This window comes from Clarias gariepinus, chromosome 6, assembly GCF_024256425.1.
Source record: "Clarias gariepinus isolate MV-2021 ecotype Netherlands chromosome 6, CGAR_prim_01v2, whole genome shotgun sequence".
Taxonomy (NCBI): Eukaryota; Metazoa; Chordata; class Actinopteri; order Siluriformes; family Clariidae; genus Clarias; species Clarias gariepinus.
The window spans coordinates 29570139-29593702 of NC_071105.1; the positions used below are offsets into that span (position 1 = coordinate 29570139).

General features: G+C 40.6%; 1 protein-coding gene across 4 annotated transcripts in view; it reads right to left on the reverse strand.

Moving 5' to 3' along the window:
* Positions 1 to 23564, reverse strand: part of stk11ip (serine/threonine kinase 11 interacting protein) — a 101554-nt gene that overhangs the window by 34657 nt on the left and 43333 nt on the right. For all 4 annotated transcript variants that reach the window (XM_053497653.1, XM_053497654.1, XM_053497652.1 and 1 more), the window contains exons 16-24: positions 21716 to 21826; positions 20953 to 21154; positions 20095 to 20231; positions 19547 to 19841; positions 18638 to 18738; positions 18008 to 18105; positions 16001 to 16179; positions 3530 to 3614; positions 3055 to 3140 (exon numbers count right to left, since the gene is read on the reverse strand). In XM_053497653.1, coding sequence (XP_053353628.1) covers positions 3055 to 3140; positions 3530 to 3614; positions 16001 to 16179; positions 18008 to 18105; positions 18638 to 18738; positions 19547 to 19841; positions 20095 to 20231; positions 20953 to 21154; positions 21716 to 21826 — 1294 coding nt within the window. The remainder of the gene's footprint in view (positions 1 to 3054; positions 3141 to 3529; positions 3615 to 16000; positions 16180 to 18007; positions 18106 to 18637; positions 18739 to 19546; positions 19842 to 20094; positions 20232 to 20952; positions 21155 to 21715; positions 21827 to 23564) is intronic.

Consider the following 23564-nt stretch of genomic DNA (forward strand, 5'->3'; position numbering starts at 1 on the left):
CGGGGACCAGACACGGTTTCCCAATTCAAAAGTAGACTCAAGACGCATCTCTTTAATCTGGCATACGCGTAACTCATCCCATAACCTCATACTCCAGTACACCTATCCTGAATGGCAACTACGCTAATTCTCTCCATCTTTTCTGTATTTTTCTACCCATCCCGAGGCATCTGGAGATTGTGCCAGCTTTAGTAGACAAAGGCCAACCCTGCGAGGTTTCTAAGGCATCCAGAGAAGGACCAGCTCCAGCTGAATTCTGCTTTATGATGGCTGGAGCTACACATCCTTCTCCTGTGCTTCCAGTGATCCAGACCCCATCTGCCCTCTGCACCTACTGACTCCCTGTGCTGAACTGGACTTCAATGGACGTTAACTTGAACTTTCACCTGCACAACACACATGATATTATTTCTATCTGTTATCACCCAGATGAGGATGGGTTCCCTGTTGAGTCTGGTTCCTCTCAAGGTTTCTTCCTATTGCCATCTCAGGGAGTTTTTCCTTGCCACCGTCGCCGTCACCCTTGGCTTGCTCATCAGAGACATTTCATTCATCATTCATTCATCTCATTATTATCTAGACAAATTTTTCTCACACATACACACTTCCAAATATTTTCTTTTCTAAAAAAAAACAATTCTTTAATTTTTGGTGAAACTGCTTTGAGACAATGACCATTGTTAAAAGCGCTATATAAATAAAATTGAATTTAATTGAATTGAATGATTTCAGTCTTCAGGCATTCCAGTACTTAACAAATTGGAGTGCTGGTCATTTTAAGGTGAAAATCTAATTACAGTACAGTGAAGGGCTACTTGCTGTCAACAGCCAAAGACAGCCTTCCTACTTTCAGGAAAGACTTTTTAGAGAAAGTGAGGTATGGAGACTTTTAAGAGAGTGCTTTTTCTCTGGAGTCACATTAATTTAGTTCTCTCCAGATTCTCTCATGTAATATTGTACAGATCACTGAACCATCACTAAACCGTTTTGTGAAATAAGATAATAATAAAAACAGCAGGTTCTGTTTAATAGTAGAAGGAAGAGCATGCAAAGAGAAATCAAGGTACTGGGACTAAACAGCTTTATAGCCTTAAGAAAAATATTATCAGTTAGGCTAATTTGAAAAAAAAAAGAAGGCTTTAATTTGCTAGGAAGCATGAATAGGGAGCATGGAAAAAGGTCACATGGTTTGATGAGTCCAGATTTATCCTGTTTCAGAGTAAAATAAACCCTCATTAGTCCCACAAGTGGAAAATTTGTTTTGCCACGCCAGCAAGTGGACAGTACAAAGTTAAAAATTAAGAGACAACAATAAAGTAAAATAAATAAAAAAAATAGAATGCCAACAGTATAAAATGTACACTATTCAATCTGGATATAACACTATACAATCTGGATATAGAATATGGAGATCTGTGTAGTAAAAATTTACATAAATATATTTTGGACTATAGTAAGCAAAGTTGACTGGGTGACATGGCTGTACACAATAAATATATGTATACATACAGACACATTGTAAGTGACAGGCATTTACAATAATGTTTTAAATGTTATAAATTGCACACTTTGCCCAGTTATGGTGGTTTCCCAAGACAGAAGGAAAACTACCATGATGTATTTGATGTGTGTGATTGTTCAAGTAATGGGCGCATTAGGATAAAAAGAGATGTGCATGAAGTGATGCACCCATCATGCCTAATGCCTACTGTACAAGCCTGGGCCAGTGTTATGTTCTGGAGTTTCTTCAGTTGGTCAAGTCTAGAGTCAGCATTGTTGTGTGCCAAAAAAAAGGTGGTCAGCCTACTACCTGAATAAACTGAATGACCAGTTTTTTTTGCATCAATTTCTTTTTGCTTTTCTGATAGCACAGGCATTTTTCAAGATGACAATGCCAGGATTCATCTGGCTCAAATTGTGAAAGTGTGGTTTAGAGAGGATGAGACATCATTTTCACACATGGATTAATCACCACAGAGTTCAGACTTTAATCCAATAGAGAATATTTGGAACGTGCTAGATAAGTCTACACAGTGGGTCAACTTTCCCATCATCAATACAAGATCTTGGAGAAAAATAAATTGTGACATTGTATAACATTAATGAAATGATACCATTGCCAATGCATGCCATAATCGAAGCAAAAAGCAGTCCAATGAAATAATAGTATGGGTGACAGTTTTTTAGGCTGGGCAGTGTGTTTTATTTATTTACAAACAAATTAGGAATACTATAAATGTTATACCTTTGAAGGGAGAGAATTGTATTATAAAAATCATTTATTAATAATAATTAAGAGAGGGGAAAAAAGTAGCATTCAAGAGCAAATCCTGAATATTTGGCCATTAAAATAAATAAAATATATGCAAACTTGCCAGAAAATCTCAACTATAAACCAACTGCTGAAAGGCTTGCAACTTAATGCATGTATGGAGGGCATTCAAGTCAAACCAGGACTTGAGAAAATTTCTAATAAATAAAGGTGTAAAACAGATTGATTTGCAGAAAACTTAAGGCACAGTATGGTGATGAGACTCAATGGTGATCCCAGCGAGGTGACTCAGAGCCCACTGCAGTCATTCTTGTCTACATTGAGGAAATGGAATACTGACTAACTTGTCGCCAGTTGCCGGAAGCAAACCTGTGTCTGTGGAAACTGTACTATTATTTATGAACACAACTTGCACATTACAGGAACTAAGTTGGGAATTATTGCCACATTCCCCTATACAGCCCTGACCCCTCCTGATTTCCACAGGTATGGGCCATTTATGAAGTTACTTGGAGGTAAGCAAATCAGATGTGAAGCAGAAAGTCAGATTTTGGCTCCACCATAGTGAGAAAACATTCTACCTTCACGGTTTTTTAAGCACTAGTACAATGCTGGGATAAGTGCATTAGTGTAGCAGGAGAGTTTTTATTCTTATAACTGTGTTTTGTTATTCTGCATAACAAATGTTCTAGTTTGACTTGAATGCTCCTCCTAGTTTCTGCAACGGTTTTGATTGCATGTGCACTGCAATTATCACATTGTTTGGGTAACAAAACACTAACCTAGCTGGAGGAAGGCCAGTAGGTAAAAGAATGGAGGATGGCTATCTTCGTCATTGCCTGGCATTCTGCTCTCACAAACCAGGGGCCTTGTCAGACACACAGATGATGATAAGAGAAAAACAAATATAAAAAGAAACACCTTCAGTCGACCATTTGCCAATCCATGACAAAACAAATAAGTAAAAAACACAAGCATGGGGATATGGCTTCAATATACAAAATCATTAGCAAGTAAAGGATATATAGCTGCATATATTACAATAAACTCTAGTCTTCAATAGCCTTAGTACAATTGAGAAGGTCTGAGTAGAGATAATTAATCTAAATGAAAAATTGCAGTCACGTAGCACCTAATATGACATGATAATATGGAAAACATAAGCATACTGTATGACTTTCGAAATACTAAATTTTAGGTGCATTTACTTAGATTAATAAAAAGTAAGGTTTTAGAAAAAAAAATTACAATACATACCACAGATGATGATTGGTATTCAGTCGTGTGGTTGTGATGACCTTAAGCTTGCTGTCAGACTGTGGGGCAAATTCCCTTGCGATCGCTTTTATAGGAAGAAAGAGGGTTATTGATTTATTGATGGAATGAGTATTATTGATAACAGCCTATATCCTTTATTAAATAAAGTAGCTCTGTAAATAAAACTTTAATTTCTTTTTCATTTCTTAAAAGAGACTCAAAACTGCAACAAATAAATGCTGCCTGGTTTGTGAGAGTGATTTATAAGTTGTTTTATTTAAAGCACTTCAACTATACATATTTTAAAACAAGTTGAATTCTTGTAGGTCACCAGGATGTGTCTGTTTTCCAGCTAAAATATAACTCTCATCCTGTATCCCTGTATGGCATGGATTTTAAACATGGCAGTTTAGTGTCTGTACTTTTAAATAAAGTGCCCTGAAAAGCCCATTTGGTGACATTTAATTTTCATAGCTAATCAGAATACAGAAACCGGAGAACCTTTTAACTCGTATATGTTCGAGACATTATAAGGCAATTATTTGATTTTCCAACCTGTATTCTGCTAAACAAACAGAAGTTCCACAAAAGTGGAAAAAAGTTTATATACAGAGTTATCCAAAGAAAAGAAAATGTATATATATATATATAAAAACAATAGGTTACTTGCGTAACCCCGGTTCTCTGATAGCATTAAGTGAGGTGTCTCACTATGGGGATACGCCCCTTCCGCGTATTCCTCAGAAGCCCTATTACACTACGCCAGCCCCAATTGGCTGGCAGACGTGACGTTGTGTCTGGAAGTGGCCTCCCCCCGCCACCCCCCCACCCCCCGTATAAAGGGAGCAGCACAACATCACTTCGCTATTCCAAACAAGCAACCTCTTCCTCGCTTTACACAGCAAAGAGGGTCATCTGGTGAGACACCTCACTTAATGCTATCAGAGAACCGGGGTTACGCAAGTAACCTATTGTTCTCTTTCAAGCATACGTTTCGGTGTCTCACTATGGGATATCCTAACTCCCGTATTGTCAGATAGCCTGTCTTGAAGTCTTCTGCCAACCAACGCATTCAGGGCTGAACGAGTTTAGTTTTTAGATTCTGTCCCTACGCTCAGTATTGCATGAGCTAAAGTCTGAGCTGTAACATCCAGTTTGTAAAATCTGGCAAATGTGTGCGGAGATGACCAGCTCGCCGCTTCGCACATATCCTGTAATGTGATTCCTTTAGACCTCTGGTCCGCTCTGTATAGATGCGCAGAGCGCGCACTGGGCACAGCGTATTTAACTTTTGCTGCTCTGATGAAGCAAAAGGAGGTGGATGGAAGGCCCTTAACTCAAGAGGGTTTATCGCATTAATGACTTTAGGCATGAATGCCAGGTTAGGTTTTATAATTACTCCTGCATCCCCGGACATGAACTGTAAGCATGCTGAATGCACAGAAAGTGCATGAATCTCACTCACGTGCTTCGCTGAGACCAAAGCTATTAATAGTGCAGTCTTAAAAGACAGTGCCTTGAAATCAACCTTGTCTAGTGGTTCAAATGGGGACATAGACAATGCATCAAGCACCAACCCCAAATCCCATGATGGGGTAAGTAGTTTAGAGACCGGCAGGGCGCGGCGAGCGCCCTTCATGAATCTGCATATCAAAGGATGTTGTTCCACTGTTTTATCATCAAAACCAATGTGACAAGCAGATATAGCAGCCAGAAACACTTTTATGGTTGAGAACGCTTTGCCTTTGTCTATCATTTCCTGAAGAAATGAAAGAACCACTGCCACTGAACACTGAAAAGGAATCTCGTGTCTAGTTGCGCACCAGCGCTCAAATACATTCCATTTACAGTCATAAAGAGACCTAGTTGATGCCGCTCTGGCATTCTGTATGGTTTTGATGACACTGTCGGGTAGACCAGTTTTACTTAAATTGGACCACTCACGGGCCAGGCCCATAGTGCCAGCCGTTCCGGATGAGGATGGAAGATCTCCCCCTCCTCTTGTGACAGAAGGTCTCTGCGCTGCGGGAGAGACCACGGTTCGTCGTACAGCATATGTATAATCTCTGCAAGCCAGTGTTTCCCCGGCCATCTCGGGGCTATTAGTATTAGTTTCATACCTTCCTCCCTTACTCTGCAGAGTGTTGGTGATATCAGCGCTATCGGTGGGAACGTGTATAAAAGAGTGCGAGGCCACTCGTGTGCTAGCGCGTCTATTCCCAGGGGCGCGCTCTGGTCCTTTAGGGAAAAGAACAGGTGACATTGGGCATTGTCTTGGGACGCGAACAGATCCACTGTCGCTCTGCCATACATGCTCCAGATCTGTTCGATCACTTCGCTGTTCAGTTTCCACTCCCCGTAGAAGGGATTTTCCCTGGACAGCAGATCCGCGCCCCAATTCATCACACCCTGTACGTGTGTCGCTCTCAGGGATAGAAGGTTGACACTGCATATAAGATCAGTCTGCGTGCTAACGTGTGCAGAAGGAGTGATCTGAGGCCTCCCTGAAGATTTATGTAGGCTACAACTGTAGTGTTGTCCGTTCTCACAAGAACATGTTCTCCTTTCAGAAAAGGAAGAAAATGCTTTAGTGTCAGAAAGACAGCTAGCATTTCTAAATAGTTTATGTGAAGATTGGTCATATGCTGACCCCATCTCCCATTCACTATTCTGCCCTCGTGAATGCCCCCCCAACCGGACAGCGATGCGTCCTTTGTTATTATTTTCCTGTGTCGAACTACACCCATGGTTACCCCTTGAATCAGGAAATTCGGGTGTTTCCACTGGCGCAGTGCTAGAACTGCCTCTGACGTCACTCTTACCCTTCTCCGTGAGTGACGTACCGGGTCCAGCCCTTGGGACGCTACCCAGCGTTGAAATTCCCTCATATGTAGTCTCCCTAACGGAATAACTATCAGGGCTGAGGCCATCAGTCCTAATAATCTGAGGCATGTACGAAAGGAAACCTTGTTTCCCCTCTGAAAATGGGTCATGCAGCAGGTGAATCTTTTCACCCTGTCTGCCGATAGTCGCGCCCTGAAGTTCACTGAGTCCAGCGACAGTCCCAGATACGTTATGGACCGTGTGGGAGTTAAAACACTCTTTTCTGTGTTCAATCTCAGCCCCAGTTTCTGTATATGCTCCAGAAGTATCGCTGTGTGTTCTCTCGCTTCTTGTTCCGAGCGAGCTGTCACAAGCCAATCGTCTATGTAAGTAGCGAGATGAATGCCTTTCTCCCTGAGCGGGGTCAGCGCCGCTTCTGTACATTTTATAAATACTCTGGGGCTGAGGGACAAGCCGAATGGTAGCACCGGATATTCGTATACCACACCAAGGAAGGCGAATCTCAGAAACTTCCTGTGTGGTGGGTATATCTTTATGTGAAAATATGCGTACTTCAGATCGATTGATGTGAACCAATCTCCCTGGCGCACCATTTGTAGGAGTGTAGAATGCGTGAGCATTCTGAACTTGTATCTCCTTAGGTATACGTTCAGCGCACGTAGATCTAGTATTGGGCGGAGGGCTTGGGTTCCCTTCTTTGGAACGAAAAAATATCTCGAGTAAAAGCCGCTGCGGCTCTCCTCTGGTGGAACCACTCTTATTGCCCTCTTGTTTAACAGAGAGGAAATCTCCTCCTGAAGGACATGCTTCAACTCCCCCCTCACCTGGGAATGAATTATCCCTTTGAATTTTGGAGGGGAAGTTGCGAATTGCAGTCTGTACCCGAATTGTATTGTCTTTAATACCCAGCGGGACTGCGTGCATTCTTGCCAGCTGCATATCTGCAGTGTTCTGGCGCCCTCGCGCGGCTGAGTCGCGGACGGTTCCGTGGTCTGTACTGCGCATGCGCAGGCACTTAGCGCTTTGACAGAGTCTGTGTGATTCATCACCTCTGTGAGAGCGACAGCTCCCCGAGGTGACGTTATATTTTGTTTCATTGATATGTTTTGCAACATTTTTTGGGGTGATATATTTTTTGATATTTTTTGGGGGTTCAGTAAAAGCTTTATTGGGGTTTGAACGTAAGACATGCTTGTGATACATTGATGCACCGTTCCTTTTTCGCTTCACTGTCTGGCCCCTGGCCCAACCGGGCTCTCCCCTCTACACAGAACAACTTTGGACTTCGGAACTCGTCCTTTTCAACTTTTGAGGGTCGGGAACTAGCGAACTGGGAGGCTGTTGGTTCCCTTCCCCAGGAAAGACCCCATCAAACGGCCTTCTTCTTCCTCCTCACTCCCTGAAGATGGGATTGAGGATGAGGATGGGATTGAGAGGCAGGCTGGGCCGTCTGAGTTGCCGCTGGCAGATAATTTCTCCTCTGCCAGGGAGATCTTTGCTCTGCGACTCCGCCTTGGCCAGCTGAACTTGTGTTCGGCCTCTGCCGTTTGGGAATGAGATAACTGGGGGGAAGGCGGGCTGTGACCTGTGCAAAGGTCTGCCGAAGTGCCGGGGGGGGTGGGGGTGGTGCCGACTGTGCCTTCCTGGGCATACAGAGCTGTAACGCCTCGTCATCCCTCTTTTTCTCCTCGCATCTCTTTTGCATCAGGGTGAGAGCCGAGCCGAAGATTCCGTCGCCCACCACTGGTGCATCCAAGATAGATTCTTTCTCTCTGTCGGAGAGATTCGCCAAGTTGAGCCACCGACCTCTCTCCTGAATGACCATCGTGGCCATTGCTTTTCCCGCGGCTTGTACCGCGCACCTCTGAAGCCTCAGAGAGAGATCTGTCACTATACAGATCTCCTCCCACTGTGTCTGACCTGGTGTGGCTGAGGCTACGTCCTGCAGCTCCACTTGGTACGCGGTCAGCAGAGAGGTCGCGTTTAGAGCTCTGACGCAGAGCGCGACTGCTTTGTATGCGCGTTCCGTCATATTTGACTGGAAACGCTCCGTTTTCGACGGCAACGACGGATTTGCAGCCGCCGTGTGTCTCGGGAGCAAGTGCGCAGCCACTAACCGTTCCATGGGGGGCATCCTGAAAAGTCCCTCTTTTTCCATGCCCTCCACGTCGAGTGCAGATCCCTCCTGCACTGGCGTCTTGCTTGTAAACGGTTTTTCCTTCCATGTCACCGCGAGCTCCTTCAGGAGCTCTGGGAAGACTGGAAGGAGCTGCCGTGCCGCCCGTTTCGCTCTCTGCAGCCTCTTGCCTTCATAGCGAGACTTTGCAGTGTCCGCCACTACAGTCGGCCACTGAATATTTAGCTTTTCCGCGGCGCGTTTGCACACGTCCTGCAGGTCGACGCTCAGGAGCGGGGATGGTGCCCCGTCCATAGCTTCAGCGGCTTCTGTCGCGGCAAGAGGCTGTGCTGAGTGCACGGGTGGGAGGAAAGGGGAGTCCTCGAAATCCTCCTCTTCCTCAGATAGGAGAAAGTCGGACTGACCCTCTTCCTCGAAGTCTAGCGCGCCTTCCTCTTCGTCAGTGCTGAGCACACTGGGCAGAGGGGCGCAGACGTCGAGCGGTTCACCCCAGGATAAGGCTGCCGTGGTGGGCAGCTCTACAGGGATGGATACCTGTGGGGTGGCAGCTGGAGTGGGGCTAGGTGAGAGGAGTGGGTCGAGGCCCGACAGGCTAGCTTGGCGCGCTAGCCTGCGACGAAGGCTCTTCGCGGTAAAGCGTGCGCAGTGTTCGCATGAACCGGGGTTGTCTACCGCTAGTTGTGCATGTTTCAGCCCAAGACACGCCGAGCAGACCTGGTGTGTGTCTTTGCTCGAAATCTTGTTCCCACAAACACAAATACGCACGTCTCCTCCCTCTCTAGCCTTGGCGGTCCGCGTTGCTGCAGCCATATTGATTTTAAAACGGTCCTAGAATCGACTGGAGTGTCAATAGAAGGAGCTAGGTGAAAGACGGTGTGGTGACCAGTCGTTTCGAAAGATAGGCTTCTGGTGTGAAGCGAGAAGAGGTTTTTGAATAGTGAAGTGACGTTGTGCTGCTCCTTTTATACGGAGGGGGGGAGGCCACTCCCAGACACAACGTCATGTCTGCCAGCCAATTGGGGCTGGCGTAGTGTAATAGGGTTTCTGAGGAATACGCGGAAGGGGCGTATCCCCATAGTGAGACACCGAAACGTATGCTTGAAAGAGAACACACACACACGTTATGATTCACAATGGCATCCTTAATTGTAAGCAGAACTGAAGGGCTACAGAAAGCTATGAATGGTTAGCTGCTGACCCATCCTTCTTTTGCTCTTAAGAAGCAGATGGCCTGCAGATCCCTTCCCCCATTTTAAATTGTATATCACTAAAAGGTGAAACTGAGGATATCATAGTGGAATAACACTATTATGTCCACAAACAATACATCTATGCATATAGATGTCCTTTACCAAAAGCCAATACAAATACACCGATATTAGCCTTACAGTGTACCTAAATTCAGTAAATAAACCTAAACGATAACTTCAAAATAGTAACACTTAAACTTGAGTTTTATTTTAGCACATACCAGAATTGTCTGTCATGAGGAAGCAGTCCAATATGAAAAGTGTACATAAACTTTAATTTGAAATAAATAAATGAACTCTTGGGTAGAGCCTACCAAGTGTGGTAGGGATAGAGGAGAGTTATACTGTACCACCTCTTTATTTTAGAAAGATTGCGTGGACATCATGAGAGAGGACAAATTTAAGAGTGTCATTTTTTAACAGGAAAAAAGCAAGAGGAGGATAATTTAAAGAATTTATAGATAAAAATATTACTTAAAGAAGGAAAATTTTGTGAAAATATTTGTCATTTTTGTTTGCACACACAATGTAAATTTTGTGATGCGGCTATGGCCAAAGTATAGCAAATATACAGCACAACAACACAACCTCGAGATATTGGTTTTATAAAACAGTTCCACAAACATCACCTAACTACAGTAAGTATGACTGGCAAAACTGTCAACTAACAGTTAGAACCTGAAAGTTAGTGAACAGGGGTGAAAGTAGTTTTAAATTCTTGCTGGTACGATGTAGCCAAAAGAATCAAACGAAGAGGTGGTGGACAGTCCTGTAAGTTTCTCTTTACATTTTCACTGCGCCTATAGCTGCATCAAGTCAAGTCGACTTTTATTGTCATTTCAACCATAGGGTTACATAGGGTTGAGACAAAACAGATTAACATTATACAGTAAATTAACAGAAACTATCTAAGTTCTATACAGAAAAAAGACAAAAAGTGATGTGCAAATGTGCAAACAAGAGCGACAACAGAATACGTTTCTTCCCTATCTAATCTTCACTGCATTGGCTCCCCGTGAAATTTCGCATTGATTTTAAAATACTACTCTTGACATATAAAGCATTAAATGGTCTCGCGCCGCAGTACCTGAGCGAACTGCTAGTGTCTTACGATACGCCAAGCCTACTTCGATCAAAGGATGCAGGCTGCTTATCAGTACCGTATTATGAAAAATACAGCTGGGGGCAGAGCTTTTTCTTACAAAGCCCCAAAATTATGGAATAGTCTTCCAAATAGTATTCGGGACTCAGACACAGTCTCAGTGTTTAAGTCCAGGCTAAAAACCTATTTATTTAGACAAGCATTTTTATAAATAGATTTGCCATAGGTAAAGGAGCAGATCTGGGGGACTCATGGACGTAGAGTATTATGGTGAACTGGTATGTTTGGATGCTGTCTTCCTCACTCTCATTGATCACTCAGGTTTGCTGACGGTGAGGTGATTGTTTGCTTTACATGTCAGGAAGCCCTCATGTCTGTGTTTCCTTCTGGCTCTCCCTTTTAGTTATGCTGTCATAGTTAGTCCTGCCAGAGTCTCTGCTTGCACTCTACAGTTGATATACATTCACATTATACATTGTGTGACTGTGACTAGACCTAACTGCCATCTCTCCTCTTCTTCTCTCCCCCCCCTCTTTCTTTTTCCTCTCTCCTCCTGTCCCCCCCTTTCACTCTTTCTCTCTCTCTCTGTCGAGCTACACATGTCGTTCCTGAGAGATCTCGGCTGAAGATCTCGTCACATGGATGCCCCGTGTGTCTCTCTGGGATGCGTCTGGTGTCTGGGAATGATTCTCTCTACCTAGAAAATAGTTCTGGCCTTGACTGGTGTTGGCAACTGTTTCTCTGGGGACTTGACAGTTCGATAGTTCATGACTGGAACTTCTTACAAGTCTACCTGGGTCTTCAATAACTACCTGGACTCCATATTAACATCAATTAACATCAGCTATTATAGCTGAACTGCCTCCCACCCTACACACTGTATAAATGCAGATCATTTACTGCTTTCTGTTTCACCCAAATGAGGATGGGTTCCCTGTTGAGTCTGGTTCCTCTCAAGGTTTCTTCCTATTACCATCTCAGGGAGTTTTTCCTTGCCACTGTCGCCCTCGGCTTGCTCACCAGGGACAAACTGACCATTTTGATTCATACAAATTCACATTTCATACAAACTTAAATAATTCTTTTGACTATGTAAAGCTGCTTTGCGGCAATGAAAATTGCTAAAAGCGCTATACAAATAAAATTGAATTGAATTGAATTGAATTAATCACCAGGGACAGATTGATCTTCTGCAGAAAGTATGGTGAAAGGACTGGGGCAAAGTCATATTCTCTGATGAAGCCTCTTTCAGATTGTTTAGGGCATCTGGAAAAAGGCTTGTCTGGAGAAGAAAAGGTGAACGCTACCATCAGTCCTGTGTCATGCCAACAGTAAAGCATCCTGAGACCATTCATGTGTGGGGTTGTCATCTAAGGGAGTGGGCTCACTCACAATTTTGCCCCAAAAACACAGTCATGAATAAAGAATGGTACCAAAACACCCTTCAACAGCAACTTCTTCGAACAATCTAACAGTTTGGTGAAGAACAATGCATTTTCCAGCACGATGAAGCACCATGCCATAAGGCAAAACTGATAACTAAGTGGCTCGGGGACCAAAACATTGAAATTTTGGGTCCATGGTCTGGAAATGCCCCAGATCTTAATCCCATTGAGAACTTGTGGTCAATTCTCAAGAGGCGGGTGGACAAACAAAAACCCACTAATACTGACAAATTCCAAGAAGTGATTATAAAAAAATGGATTGCTATCAGTCAATATTTGGCCTAGAAGTTGATTGAGAGCCCAGTCGAATTGCAAAGGTCCTGAAAAAGAAGGGCCAACACTCTTTGCATAAATGTCATGTAATTGTCGATAAAAGCCTTTGAAACGTATGAAGTGCTTGTAATTATATTTCAGTACATCACAGAAACAACTGAAACAAAGATCTAAAAGCAGTTTAGCAGCAAATTTTGTGAAAAATAATATTTGTGTCATTCTCAAAACAATTCTTGGCCACGACTGTATGTTTGTGGTTGTTGCCAAAATGTGGAAAAGTTTGAGGGGTATAAATACTTTTGCAAGGCACAATATTATTTTATATGGGAACTAGAAGTCTGTTTAAAATCCTAGAGCCAAAAACATAACCAAAGGTATCCTTATCATGTTTGAGAATGAAATATTTTGCTATCGTGCAAAACTGTCCTCTGCCTTGTCTCAAATCCATAAACAGGTAATGGAGGACGTTCCAACACCACCACAATTTCACCTGCATTATTTGCATATACATTACTGGATTGTGGTAAAGGACTTTCAAGGCACATTTCAGATGCTCTTAACACCACAAACAGCAGTAAAGGTCACAGAGAGAGACACATGGCTTCACAATAAGAGCCTAAGGACATAGGACAGACTAGTATCATTAATAGCAGTATGGAAGAGTTGAGGTCTGTGGTATGGTGGCGCCTCTGTTATGTGGTTGTAGAGCAGAATAGTGTGAAAGGCATTTAATTGCTCTCCAGGCACATATAACAAGGTCAAGAAAGGTTCAACTTCATCACAGGGTAAAAAGCCCTCTGTTGTCCCATGTCGGAATGACAAGCAACAATGAATTAGCAGGGATTATGCCAGCATATGTTGTGTTTTGGTGCTGTTATACTGGGGACCAGCATCAGTACGGTGACGAGCATACCAGCAACAGCATCATGGCCTATAATGCTGGTCACCAGCACCACAGCATTATGATGCTGATCACCGGCATCAGCAGGGTTACCAGCATCATGGGGTTGGCGGTCCTGGCGATAGGACCACTTGCCTTTTTATCTAGTAACCGTGAAAAGAACTTAAAATGCTCTGTCATTTTTAATCATACACATGATGTAATGCACAATTTGAATCTGTAAAGGGTCTATATTTATTAGTGAACACTCTTGTCTACATATATCAACAAACATTGTTTTTTTGTAAAATAAAGAAAATAAACAGGGTGTACCGTCTTAATCTCAGCAAAAAATATTTGGAAATCTTTTGTGTGAATACTGTACACATATATATCTATACATATATCTATAGAAAGCTTAAAGTGTATACTTTTAAATGAAGCAAGCTTAATTAAATATAAATATTCTCTTTTTATGTAATCTGTATGAATCCAAGGAAAGGTACAGTCTTTCTGCCAGACTTCATTATCTGATGATAACCTGTGACAGGACATGCCCACATGCTATTCACAGGAAACCAGTCAGGGTAATTTACATACAAGGCCACGCCCCTAAACACTACCACCCCCTCCTTAAAAAAAAGTAAAAAAATAAATCCCGACAGATAAGTTTGTGCGCGCAGGTGCTGTGTATGTGTTTGTGTGTGTGTGTGTGTGTGTGTGTGTGTGTGTGAATCTAATGTAAGCTCCCCTCTCCCCCTTCTCGTCTTACACAGTTACCCTTCTTCCACTCTTTTCACACAACGGAAACACTGTTTTATCGAAAAAATAAATAAGAAATCTCTTTAATGACACTTGTTTGAGCGACACACTAACAGAATCACTGTAGTGTAATCTTTTAAAAGAATCAAAGCAGTGTTTTTTTGTAGAGCAGAGAGAAAGAGTCTGTGTGTCTGCGAAGGCGAAAGTAAGAGGGGTCTGTGTGTGTGGCATGGTGTCCAATGATGCGCGCGCGCACGCACACAGACACAAAGAGCAGGCTGAGCCTTAAGCAGAGAATGAAAATGGATCTTTAACCTCTCTAATGAGACTTGCTTTTGCATTAAACGCACGCTGTACACAAGCATACAGACACAAAATAAAATATGTTTTACATGTTATATGTTGGTCACAGTGTTATAGTAAACATCGGTAAAGTGTCTAAATGTATTAATGAACACTCACATATCAACAAACATTGTGATTTTGTAAAATAATGAAAATAAACAGGGTAACACTTTCCCCCAAATATGACTTAATTATGTTTATCTATCTATTCATATGAAAAGAAAATCTTGTTTAATAAAATATCAGTTTTGATAATATATGAAACAATATTTTATTCAAGCTTATTTAGCAAAAAAAACATCTTTCTAAAAGTAGGCCAGTTGACTAGGTTGACTAAGCAACTGTCAGTGCACAAGACAAAAAGATTATCAAAATGTTTGAAAAGCATGTTTAAGTCATGGTTTCTAAATAGTTGCATACTTGTTTAAGTTAGCCATAATAGACAAAATGTAAAATACTGTCTGTATAATGTCACATCTTGCTTTACAGCTGTTGCTGTCTCACTTGCCAAAAATAATAATCCATTCTCCAACAATGGGAATAACATTGTGAATGATAATTTGGTAATATTTGCCAGTGTAGTCCAATTATTCAACTTCAGCCATAAATTTAAGAAAACCTTCCCACAACAATATTTATGTGTACTTGTGTGCAGAAATATTTTGCTAGACAGCTATTAGCTTTAATTACGGTGCACTTTCTTTTGCCTTTTTTTGAGAACCTCATGCAATGTCACAATGTGTATTTCCATCCAGAGTTGTGACACTGACAAAAGTCCTTGCCAGAACATCCTAAAAACACACTGGTTTAGGTCAGGAATCTGTGGTGACCGATCTATATGTACAAATCTGCCAATTAGTTTTAGCACTGTTGTCCTGAAAAATGCCTGTGGCATCAGGAAAAAAAATTTATATTTAAAGGATAATTTGTTCAAGTTGCCACTGTTGAGCCCTTAAGCAAGGCCCTGAACCCTACATGCTCCAGGGGCGCTAACCCTGCACTCTTATCCCAGCCTTCTAACTGGAATATATGAAAATATAATTTCACTGTAGTGTAAGGTACATGTGACAAATAAGGAAATTTTTACATAGTAAGATGACTTTATTGTATTGCTACTGTACATGATGTTGCTGCGCCAAGATCTGACTTGTTGAATCAAACCTAAAACATAATACTGCCTCCAGAAGCTTGTACCATGTGCACAGGCGTTCCCCTCACTCTGGTATGATATGGATTCTGATTAAAATGATTTATAAGTATGACATCAACTTGGTATGCAACTCATAACATAAATAAATTTTGTGAAATTGCATAAGGTTGTTATGGCGAATGCACTCTGTAAGCTAAAGGTTCAAAGATTCAAAGAAAAAATTGTGTGTACATTTTTTATTAATGAGGGCTCAGGCAGTATAAATGTGAAGGAGGGCACTTGCCTGTCAGTTGGTGGAAGAAGTGTTTGCATCGAGCACTGTCACGAACCAAAAGTGTGTATGTAGCAATAGCTGCATCAAACTCCATGTGGATGCTTTGTGAACCAAGACCCACCTCCAGGTAACTGAGCTCACACAGCTGATGGCTGGCTTTTTTCTGCAACCATTCTGAGGGATCCTCTCTTCAGATACAAAGGAAAACAAATAATTTACATGTAAATGTAAGTATTATAATTTTTTTAAATAATTATACGTATACATTTTCGGTATTTTCATTATGCAAATAATTGTGAATTTTAGGCCCTGACAGTGCATAACTTCTTGACTAAGAAATCAGGCTGTATAATCTTGTGTGAGCAAAGTCTTAAACATTTATTATTATTGTTTTGCGAACTGAGAAGCTTCTTATTTCAGAGACAAACTCAAACATTTCATAATGACTACCAATAATGGAAAAATTTATAAAGAACATTAATAATTATTGAAAAATGCACAACATATAATTCAGTATAAGTAACTATGTACCATGTAAAAGAAGTGTTTAAAACTGTGGAAAAGTATCTATTTGATAACTTAAAATAAAGATGCCCAATTTAAAACTGTGGCCCAATCAAACATTTAATTACAAATTTGATCAACAAAGAAGATGAACATGACATATTTGCCCATATAAATTTTAATGAATTTAATTATTTAGGATTTAAATTATTTATTATCATAAATAATTTTAAATAATTGAAATGTCTTTAATTTCCAGTTTAAATATTTAAAGTAGTTGTACTGTGTACTTTAGGATACACAAGCAAGACCATCCACAGCAAATTTAAAGGCCTAAATAAAGTAAAAAGCCTTTGCAATGTAATTTGGTAGTATGCAAATGTTAAGACAAAAGAAAAAGCAAATTTGGGTTTTAAAAAAATGGCCTGAATCCACAATAAGAAATAAACTGCATTTTGTGAATTTAAAGGTCCTAATTTTACAGAATAGCTGTCTTGTTGATTATGACATGGCTTTTCATGTCAACAGCACAGAGGCAAGAAGTTTACAAAATTAGTAAGAGTTTTTTTTTTTTATTACAGTATTATTCAAGGAAATTCATATACAGCCAGGCTCATGAATTTGGAAGAAGAATCATTTTTATGCCATTTGTACACCACCACATTGGATTTGGCCACTCTACCATATAGGTCTGATTGGTTGATTGCTGCAGGGTTGGTTGTCCTTCTGGAAGGTTTTCCTCTCTCCACAGAGGACCTCTGGAGCTCTGACAGAGTGACCATCTGGTTTTTAGTCACCTCCCTGACTAAGGCCCTTCTCCCCCGATCACTCAGTTTAGATGGCCGGCCAGCACTAAAAAGAGTCCTGTTGGTTTTAAGCTTCTTCCACTTACGGATGATGGAGGCCACTGTGCTCATCGGGACCTTCAGAGCAGCAGAAATTTTTCTTTAACCTTCCCCAGATTTGTGGTTTGAGACAATCCTGTCTCAGGGGTCCACAGACAATTCCTTTGACTTCATGCTTGGTTTGTGCTCTGACATGAACTGACTGTGGGACCTTATATAGACAGGTGTGTGCCTTTCCAAATCATGTCCAATCAACTGAATTTACCACAAGTGGACTCCAATTAAGTTGCAGAAACATCTCAAGGATGATCAGGGGAAACAGGATGCGCCTGAGCTCAATTTTGAGCTACATGGCAAAGGCTGTGAATACTTATGTACATGTGCTTTCTCAATTTATTATTATTATTTTTTATAAATCTGCAAAAATTTCAAGTAAACTTTTTATGTTGTCATTATCGGATGTTGTGTGTAGAATTCTGAGAAAAAAAAAATTAAATCTATTTTAGAATAAGGCTGTGACATAACAAAATGTGGAAAAAGTAATGCGCTGTGAATACTTTCCGGATGCACTGTATATGCGATTGTGATCCCTGAAATGTGTAGGTGTATAAAATGGCTGTAATTCCTGAATAATAAATTCAACATTTTTGCCAAACCAGTGGCTTACTCTGGCTGAGAGATTATTTCTAGGATGTAGATGCGGTGATTGGACACAACCATTAAGGATGGGAATTCTACTGGATCTCCAAATTTCACAACAGACATCTGAAATAAAAGAAATCATGTCAGTGAATAAGCATATACATTTACTGTTTATACTTGTAATGCATTCTGTGTCAATGTGGGCTAAATTTTCAAAAAACTATTTTATGACCTGCAAAGTTTACCTAGATGGTAAATATAAAAATAAAAGTATTGTAAATGGACAGTAAATAAAAGCTAACTTTTCTATTAAAGAGCTTATTATTGGTGCAGTTTTGTACTGGACGTCTGGATGTAGACAACTGTCCAAGGTAGAAAAAACTTTATTCATTTATAAGCAGAAAAATAGAAGTAGAAATTGACTAAACACTAAACTTTAGTGCTCCTGACACCCATACATCATATATGGCTTTATACTGTTGTTAAATGCTCGATTCTGTATGGTCAGCAAGTGCTGAGGAAATTTCTATAATATGCCTCAAAGAGTAGTTCTAGCTAGGTTTATATAAAACCCCTAATTTTAATACATACCTGTAGTTATGCACACACGAAATATTTTGTATGAATTAAGAGACAAAAACATAAAAAATCTCACTCTTAGGATGCAGTGAATCTCTTCTTCTCCCTCAAAAACTTCCACATCCAGGAAAAGTTTCAATCGGTGGTCGACAGTTTCAAAATCTTTAAACAGCAGATCTTAGTGAGCAGAAAAACACAGATCTGCTTTAAAAAGAGTAGGCCTCATTAATCAGCTAACAATTATACAAACTCCCAAACCTTAAACCCGGCAATGGAAGATGATAACCCACAATCTCGCAGCGTGAGAGAGAGAAAAACTATTGACTCCGTTGTGATCATGTGACGCTTGTGTAGTAGTAATAAGAGTAGTACTGTAAATACTACTTATATTTCATGAAATCACTCGTTTATCAAGTTAAAATTTATTTTAAAAACCTGCAGACCAAGTTACTCGTCATTCAAGATTTTGCTGTATACACATTTAATAAATATACATTTTTAGCAGCTCCTTAACAGCAAAAAGAACAGAGATAGTGTACCCTTTCCACCTACCTAAACATTAGCCTCAGATTTTTAAAAATCAATCAATCAACTGCCTGCTAAAGGTAAACATCTTTGCAGACCATTGTTTAGTAGATGGAAATTAAGCCTAACTGGTGTCTAGGCCAGATGGCACTATTATGCAACGGTAATTTAGTTTCTTGTAATGCGTAGACATCCTGGAATGGCAGTAAGACAATGTTGTCGACATCTCCTTGAGATGGCTCCCATTATGATAGGGATTGACAGAAAAGTCTGTAACCTATTTATTGAAGGCTACCATCGCATGTTCTGTCTTTCTTATAATTTTCTGTACCATAGAATTCTAACTTAGTGTTGATCAAAGAAAAGAATCCCCTTTTATCTCCTAAATAAAACTTAAAGTAAGCTAATAGGTTGAATACTCCATGTTCTAACCCCCCTTATATCTCTACTCAACACTCACCATGACCATATCCTTGTGCGTCTTGAGGCAACTGGTGCTTCAATGGCCACTGAGAACCTCTACAACTTTGATCAAGCCCATCCTCTGATCCTTCCTGGCCATTGAGTAATTGGTTGTTAGATGGGTGGATGCTAATTTGATGGTTGGGGCAGTCCTCATTCTGACTGGATTCATTAAAAAACAGATCAAACTGCGCAGTAAAGTTGGCGTCTTTGATCTTCTTGGTCATTGCTGAGGCTTCATAAGACTTTGTTACATGGATGGGACTGTGAGGTATTTCACCCTGGATCATGGGCTTAAAATGGAGGATATAAGTTATAAGAGGTTATAAATGTGGTTATGATAAGCAAAGCAAGGTCGAAATCTATACTACATCTATTCTACTTAACAACTGAAAAGATATGGACTAAAGATACAATTACAGGTAAGCAGCAAACAGAATTAGAGTCTAAAAAATAAAATAGTCCACAAATAACCACAGCGGTGAATAAAATTAAGGGAAAAGGTATCAATAAATTTATTAATTTTGTTACACAAGGAACACATACCTTCTGGTTGTCAATGAAACATCTTTCACTATTCTGATCAAAGACAGAGGGGACTGGAGTACTGGTGGAAGAAGTTGTTTGGCCAGTTAGCTGAATGACAAGATCACCATTGCATTCTGGGCAAAATACAGTATCACCTGAAAATAACAGCATATCGTTTGTCAAAGAAGTTTCTAATTTACCAGGTACTGTATGATAATTACCTTACTAGTTCTTCCATAAATCAAATTAATAAAAAATAATATTATATGTAAATGGTTTTATCTTAGGGCAGTGTGATGCATAAAACTAATGCATTTTTATACACACATTCTCGTTCACATTTTCATGTTTTTTCATGTAAACCAGAGCAGATATATTTTTTGATAAATGACAAACTGTGCTTTTATATATTATCTATTTATTTACAGTTAAACTTGGGGTTGTGGAATTTCTGCAAGAAAGTTCTTGTTCTCTTTCATAATAAGAATCAACATTTTATAAAATATACACTGCTCAGTCATAACATTACCACTGCCCAGTGAACATAACACTGATCAACTACACATCAGCAAACTGGTGACAGGACATTGGGCACCCAATGCTCACCCATCCCTATGGGGATCCCACAAAAAAGCCAATGCAGCACAAATTGCAGAAAAAGAGTCAATGCTGGCTACAACAGAAAGGCATCATAATGCCCAGCGCACCCACTCACAGGGCCCAGCAGGCAAAGAGGCCAAGGCCGCCGACCTCTAAAGTCCCCAGATCCCAGTTTAATTGGGGGCTCATGGATATTTTAAAACCGCAAAAACAGTTAGGTTAATCTCTGCTCTGACTATGTAAACACCTTAGAGAATATTTTGCTGTTGTTCTTACCAGCAGTGCGCTCTTTCTCTGTCATGTCTGGATATCTGTGATGGACATCGGAAATAACCCGGCCTCTGATTAGATTTTTGAATGGGACCTGGGCAAATTCAGCTTGGCACTTCAGACATTGTAGCCGAACAGTTGCAGTTTTTCCTTTGTCTGCCTGCTGCTCATTTTCCAGTGCTATCTTAGAAAGCAACTCCAGCAGAACCTGAAAAGAGCAACATATCAATACTGTTTTTTCTTTTAAACTGCTCATAAAGGATCTACGTAATGTCAATAAGTAGAATTAGGCATTTTAAGCTGTATATATATATATATATATATATTTTTTTTTTTTTCATGAAGAGTGGAAACCTATGAATATCCTATACCTTATTTACAGCTATTTGCTGTTTTAATAATCTCCACACTTTTAGGATTGTTTTTTATTACACTATGTTCCAATTTAAGATGAAAAGTTTTAAAAAGGTGACTGAATTGGACACAGACAAATTTAATATAGCACACATGCATTCTGAATAAGCATCAGAATTCAGTGTGCACATTTATTACACCTGAGTAACACTGCCTCTAAATGCAGAATTCCTGCTTCTCAGACTCCACAGAACCATGATAAACTCCTTTTACTGCAGAAGACTATGGTGATATTGCAAAACATTTTGAAATTGAATGAAACAAAAGCATGTTTAAATTCGTTAGTTTTTTAGCAGTAATTTATTATTGCTAACACTTCAATTGTGCATGATGGAAGAAGATAAAATAAGGTAACCTGCAAGGCCTCCTGAGGATCATCATCCAGTATGAGGTAGCGCTGTTTTTGTCTTTCGGGACTAACGTAGTTGAAGTGCAATTCTAGAGCTGGGTAAGAGCTCTCCTTGCCCTAAAAGGGACAGATAAATATAATGATCTTTAAAACAAAAGAAATTATTAGTTCTTAGGGAGTTTTCACATCGGGAAGATTGTTCCATTCCGTGCCTGAACATGACCGTTCCCCCTCTCCAATCTCCTGTCGGTTTGCTTTGTGTGGATATTTTTCAATGAATAAATAACTATAATTTGATGTATATATACTGTAGTTGCAAGCAACTATGAGGGGGCACAAGCACGCTGTGCCTTCACCACCCAAGTGCTCCAGAACGACATGATAGAACAATGGGCACACCAGGCACATGCATTTAAAGGGGACATACCAATACTATTGTGAGATAATTTAAAAAAGGGGGAAATTTTTATGTTTGGATCTCCAAAAAGCCACAGATGCTGGAAAAATCACCCTATGATAACATCACCCTATAATGTCACTCAATGTAATGTTACCATATGATGTCAACTCAATATAATGCCACATAGAAAGTTATTAACCACTTTTCAGCATAGGTTTAAGCATTTGAAAATCAAAAATCCCTCTACTATTTTGTATCCTCACTGTTTTTGTTTTTTTTTCCCCCGATTTTTTCTCTAATTTAGTTGTGTCCAATTCCTTCCCGTCATTAGGGCGCTCCCACATTAACACTAGAATTACTGACTTTTTTATTTTCTGTTTATACCCAACTGCCATCTCTCCTTCTCTTCTGCTCTCTCCTCTCCTCTCACTTCTCCTCTCTCTCTCTCCCTCTCCCTGTCTGTCAAGCTGTACATGTCGCACCTGAGCTGCCTAGTGATCCCCTCTGGAGCTGTCTTACTCGTCCTGGTGTCCTGCTTTTGGTTGGAGATCTTGTCGCATGAATGCCCATGTGGTCTGCCTGGGAATGCGTGTGGTGACTGGGGACTGTTCCACTGTTCCACGAAGACAGTCCTGTCCTTGACTGATGCAGACAGCTGTTCTCTGAAGACTTTTGACTTCAGTCACACGATTGTGTGGATTGAAATTTCCTACAGGCTACCTGAGCCTAGAATAACGAACTAGACTCTATTTTAACTTTTATAACAAATCTGTTATACTAAACTTCCAGTCTTACGCAGTATGATGCAGATCAATCCCTGCGATCCATTTCACCCAGATGAGGATGGGTTCCCTGTTGAGTCTGGTTCCTCTCAAGGTTTCTTCCTATTACCATCTCAGGGAGTTTTTCCTTCCCACTGTTGCCGTCGTCCTTGGCTTGCTCATCAGGGACAGTCATGTGATTCATACATATTTACATTTCATGCAAAGTTTAAATAATTCTTTTAATTGTGTAAAGATGCTTTGCGACAATGTCAATTGTTAAAAGCGCTATACAAATAAAATTTCAAATTGAATTGAATATGCAGCTAGCAGGCAGTTGGTTTAGCCTGTTTGTCTGCTCCCTGGCCTGGGCTCTGGGTAGTCTCTGATTAACTAGACCTCTTCTGAGACTATGCGCTATACTACAAGAAATGAAAGCAGCACCTTCACGAGTGGGATGGACACCGTCCTGCCCTATCAGGCCAGGTTTGCCCTCAATGGTCTTCTAGTTGTCTATGAGGCCCACATTATTTTTGGAGCACCACCTGGACATCCAGTGGTTCAGCAACCATAACCTGCTGTATAATATGTCTCTATGTTGCATTGAGATGGGACCAGAGCATATTACTTCATCGGACATCGCCTTCGTTAATTTAAACACCTCTGACAATTTATTCTTGCTAACCTCTGACTG